Here is a 5239-nt window from a genome sequence, read left to right as displayed (position 1 = left end):
GGCTTTTACCTCCACTGTGAGCGGCCGAACCTGGGTAAAACCTCGCGTCTCTCAATTCCGACCAACCCCGTTCAAGCTACTACTTAGGGCCCGTTCGGATGTCCTCCCACTTCACGCTTCGCAAAATTCCGAAGCGGGAGCGGAGCCGAACGGAATAGGCCCGAGAAGCTGGCTTCGGGAAGCTCAGCCCGTTCGCAGTGTAAAAATGCGAAGCTCCAAAAGCCCAGCTCCATGAAAAGCAGAATGAGAAGTTGCCCATTATTACGATGGAAATGCCACCGCCAAGTGAAGCCGAGCGAATCAGTACGCCCGCCAAAACAGATCGCTGGTCGTTCCCTCGATGGAATCGGTACAGGAGCTCGTTCCGTGGATGTCTAGCCCAAACTGGGCTGCCTCCAATGGCCCAAACTAGAGCCCAACAAGGCTAGCAGCCTCCCGAGCGGGCCAAATCGCGGGGAGAAGCTACCACGTGCAGAACGCTTCGCTGATCGCTAGGTGGAGTACGAAGCCAGCTTCTGAAGCAGATTTTGAGAAGTTTTGAAAGTTTGGAGGAGATCAGAACAGGCCCTTAGTTGCGATGGCCTCATGATAAGTCCTCATACTAGGACATTTGCCGTGACAAAACCACGACACGTTCCTCGCGGGTGGTGCCGATCTGAGTTAACCACATGTTCATGTTCCTGAGCTAAAGTATTGGGGGCTTTTCGCGGGTACACTGGCAGATGGATTTATTTATTTATTTGGCAAAAAGGGTAGCCCAAAAAAGGAATCCCCGTCGCCTCCTTATATCTGAAAAGTTTGAAAACAAAATGACTTTTTGAAGCCATGTACAGCACATGGAAAAAGGTAAGAGCATGGATGATGCACACATTACATATATGGAAAAGGTAGCCGTGGATGATGCATACACAGTACACGAATGAATCATACCATCAACAGTCACACAAACACCATAGCACCTCAAGCATCCGGCTTCCAGCACTGAGAGAGAACCACAGCATCTTACAAATGTTGTCAGCAAAACAGTTTCAGTAGGAATGCAAGTTGACAAATTTTCGGACTAGCAAACTACTCCTGATTGTAAAACTGCATCTTCTAACACCCTGCTGGAAAGGGGCACTGGTGCTTCCGTTATTGCATTTCGATTTTTACGGCTACACTATGCCTTCACTCTCATGGTGAAGCTAAATCAATCGACATACATTTTCCGCACATGAATGGAGTGCTTCCGTTATTGCATTTCCATACATTTTCCATACATTTTCCGCACACTATGCCTTCTGTTTAGAACTCGTGCGGCGCCAGGGGAGGAGAATCACAATTCACAGGTGTTTCGATTGGCCAGTCACCCTGAACCTGAAACCCATAAGCCAAATTGTTGAGAAGAGAACTGAAAACTAAATAGTAGTAGAAAACAAGATGAGTTACATGCAGTTCTCCTGCAAGATTTCAAAGAGAAAAAGAGTAAGGATGTCAGCAGACCGTACAAGATGGTGCTTTTCATAAGATAAAATGAAAATCCGTCTTGCAACTAAATAAGCACGCCTAAATTTTGAGAATGTATGCTAACAAAGTCGAAGCAACACCTAGCCGACTCCTCGCAGCAGGTTCATATCATCCAAGGATTAAGTTCTATAATTGTCCATTGACCCCCATAGCATAGTACCGCGAGACCTCGGATCCGTTTAATGAGGAGATTATATTTTGGCCCCCTGCGTTACCACAGTACCTGAATTCCACTATACAGTCTTGCAATGGAACTAAACATTCAGAGCATGCATTATATGTCAACAACAATCAAGCCTTCTGCTGCCTACAAGTTAGAACATCCGATCCCGGTACCGTGTTTGCGTTTATGTCAGTAAACGATACTCAAAATACACCCTCTTCTAGCAGAGCATGTATGACACTAGTTATACCAAGATTTTAGTTCTGACATGCGGTTTTTCACTTTGTTTTTGCCAATAAAATAACCCGAATGGAGTCTGTCATACATAGCAACACACGGGGACAACATTCAGCCCCGGCCAAATGGTAGAACAGCGCTGTAGAATGAGACGGTAGGTCTCGATAGGAAGGAAAGGCTTCAAAAGTTCAGCCGTTCCACAGAAATGTATTTCAGTTCAGTCAAGCTCAGAAAGTGTCTGAACCATCACAGTACTAGTACTACAGAATGAAAAGCTGCTTTAGTAGTATACGTCTGAAGCAAACACTGAAGTGAATCCAGAGACCATCTTGTTCCTAGTAGTTACCATATTGGTGCAAGAATAACCTCATGCTGCAATTTCCCATTCTATCAGTGATGATTTTCCAGGACTAGATAGAAAAGTAGCTCCAAACATAGCATGATTGCAGTAATTAACTGACAGCGATAGAGTGTAAGATGAAGCCGGAAATGCACTTCCACATACCCATATCTCACACCATACACCATTTAGGATGCTCTTGCAGCACTGAATATGAACAGCAATCTTACTGGTAAGCTGGTTGTAAGTTGGAACTAACCATTTTCGCCTTTCTTGGCAAGCGTGTCCACTTGAGACGAGCTGCCGCCATTACCGCCGACGCACTCCTTGAGCCGCTTGGCGAAGAGCCTGGCGATCTGCAGCTGCGTCTTGGCCATGATCTCCGTCCTCCTCAGCTCCATCTCGCCCCTCTTCACCTCGGCCTCGGCCCTCATCCGCTCCGTGTCCCGGTACACCTCCAGCCTGGCCCGCTCGATCTTCACGAACGAGCTCGCCAGCAGCTCGATGCTCCTCGCGACGTCCAGCTCAGGGCCCTTCCGCTTCCTCCCCGGCGCGTCCCAGGCCTCCTCGGCGCCGTCGTCGTTCGCCTCCGCCTCCACCTCCTTGCTCCGCGGAGAGCTCACATTTGCGGCGTCGCTGTCCGCCGCCCTGCTGGTCTCCTTGTGCGTGGCCTGATCGACGGTCTTCTCGGCCTTCACGGTCGCGGAGCCGTTGGCGTCTGCGTTGAGTAGCTCGGAGAGCGCCCCGGGCGGCCCTGCGGTGTCCGGCGGCTGCTGGAGGGCGGTGTCTGCTTCGGCGTCGGCCGCCGGCTCTGCTTTCAGCGGTGCTCGCGGCTGGACGATGCCATCGTTACTCGGCTCCGGTTGCGCCTGCGGCTGGCCAGAGCAGCCGGCGGCCGGCCCCTTGAGCAGCCCGTCCATGCGGCCGAAGAAGCGCCACGACGGGCCACCGGAGGCGCTGGCTGCCCCGGCTACTCCGGCGCGCGTGGCGGCGGCCGACTCGGCCCGGTAGCGCTTCTTCATGGACTCGACCTTGTTCTTGCACTGGTTGGGGGTCTTGGCGGTGCCCCCGGCAGCGGCGCCGGGCTTGGAGGCGTGGTCGGAGGAGGAGCAGTGGGCGGAGACGTCGTGGGCGATGTCGACCCAGTCGCTCCACTTGAGCTTGGCCCGGTTGCGGAGCAGCCACTTGGCCTCGTAGGCCTCGAGCAGGCGCGAGATGCCGCTCTCGCTCCACTCGTCGCGCTTCGGCTGCTGCTGCGGCGCCGGCGCGGGCGGCGCCGCGTCGGGGAGGCCGTCCATCGAGGCCGCAGCAGAGCAGCCGGAGCCCCAAAACTGGGGACCGAGCTTAAGCAGAGGCAGGAGAGCAGTTGGACCGAGACCGTCTGACTCTGTCAGTCTGTCGGCGAGAAGATCCCTCTCCGGCACGGGGATCTGCTCAAAACCGGTGCACCAGAGCCTGAATTCTGCTCGGGAAGAAGAAGAGCTTGGCTCAATCTCTGAAGCTGGAGGCCTGCCGCGTGAGCGATCAGGGGAGGATGGTGTGTCCCTGAAGCTGGGATCGGAAAAGATGGCGCCTTTTCCTTCCCTTTTTCCAGGGGTGACGAAAGAAGGGAATTTCGGGAGGAGCTAACTTCCCAGATGGAGCAGAAAGGGCAGGCCGGCGGTTATGATGCGGCAGCGGGTGCCGTGCCGCTGCCGGACGGACGAACAGCTGAATCCAAAGCAAGCGCTGTGTCACTCATAACCCCATGGCTAGCCGCGATCAAGGGGGAAGAGAAGCAAGAAAGCAAGTTTGGAGCGGTCAAAAGACAGCGGGGGAGCGTCGTGGAGAAGAGTCAAGGGCTAGGCCGCGGCGGCAGCGGCGGCAGGGCGAGGGGACTTGATTCGAGCTCGGAAAGAAAAGGGAGGGTGGCGGCCGGGGCCGGGGCCGGGAGGTGGGGCGGGGAAGGATCCCTCTCCTCTCCGTGGGGGGAGGGGGAAAGTGGGGGGGAGAGAGGACTCCGCCCGCCTGCCCGCGCGGCCACGGTTGCCAACTGCCGGCCGCGTGAGGTAGGCCCGCCACGGACAGCGAGGGCGGGCGGGAAGTGGAGGCGCGCGTCGCGTCGGACCGCATTAGCCGACGGGACCGGGGGCGTGACGCGCGCGCTGACCGGATCGGCGCGGCCCGGCGGCAAAACAAAGCGGATGGATTGATTCGTCGCTGTCGCTGGCGCGTCCGGCGGGCGGGCGGTGACCCCAACCCCAACCCCAACCGTGGTGGTTGGTTGCTTCTTGCTGGGTGGGACTCCGCCCGCACCGCACCCGCACTAGCGCTAAGCCCTCCCACGCGCCGCGGTTGGTGGCGGGCTGGCGTGCGTCTTCTTCTGCTCCCCTTTTCCCTCGCGGCTTGCTGGAGCACTGTTCAGGCAGTTGACTAGCCGAGCCAGCACCGGCAGCTCAGCTCCAGGGACACCACCCTATCAGCTCCGGATGTCATGCGACTAAGGCCCAGTTCTTTTGCCCAATTCTCCCATAATCTTGAGAATCAACCCTTCATCCTGCTACTCCCAAAATCTTGAACTCATATTTTTTTCTTTTACAATCCTAAATACTCCCTCCGTTCCAAAATAGATGACCCAACTTTGTACAATTAGGATTGTACAAAATATGGATACAAGATTCTGGGAGAAGCTGGGCGCAGGGTCGATTCTCAAGATTCTGGGAGAATCGCCCAAAAGAACCGGGGCTAAGAGCACCAGATACCGTAAAACGGGGCATGCGAAATAATAAACGCCGGTTTACGGGCATGGGCAATTTTTCCTGCCCGAATAGATCCCATGTAATCGGCCATCCTGATTTTTTTGTATGGGATTTTGCATACTCCATGTCGTTTCCGCCATATCTACGAGATTCACACTTGTTTTTGCTGGATCCCCTTTCCTAGACGCTGATGGAAATATGCCTTAAAGATAATAATAAAATGGTTACTATTATATTTCCTAATTCATGCTAGAA

At 54.4% G+C, this 5239-nt stretch overlaps 1 protein-coding gene across 1 annotated transcript; it reads right to left on the bottom strand.

Annotated features, from left to right (window-relative positions):
* Positions 1 to 905: 905 nt before the first annotated feature.
* LOC119311586 (trihelix transcription factor ASIL2-like) lies at positions 906 to 4244 on the bottom strand. The gene is made up of 2 exons (XM_037587240.1): positions 2506 to 4244; positions 906 to 1356 (listed from the first exon to the last, which is right to left on the bottom strand). Exons 1-2 carry the CDS (start codon positions 3542 to 3544, stop codon positions 1346 to 1348), a joined length of 1050 nt encoding a protein of 349 aa, XP_037443137.1. The 5' UTR covers positions 3545 to 4244; the 3' UTR covers positions 906 to 1345.
* Between the last annotated feature and the right edge of the window lie 995 nt (positions 4245 to 5239).

The sequence above is a fragment of the Triticum dicoccoides genome, chromosome 5B, assembly GCF_002162155.2.
Source record: "Triticum dicoccoides isolate Atlit2015 ecotype Zavitan chromosome 5B, WEW_v2.0, whole genome shotgun sequence".
NCBI classification, from domain to species: domain Eukaryota; kingdom Viridiplantae; phylum Streptophyta; class Magnoliopsida; order Poales; family Poaceae; genus Triticum; species Triticum dicoccoides.
Note: the sequence above shows the minus strand (reverse complement) of the source record. Positions and strands in the feature narration are given on the sequence as shown.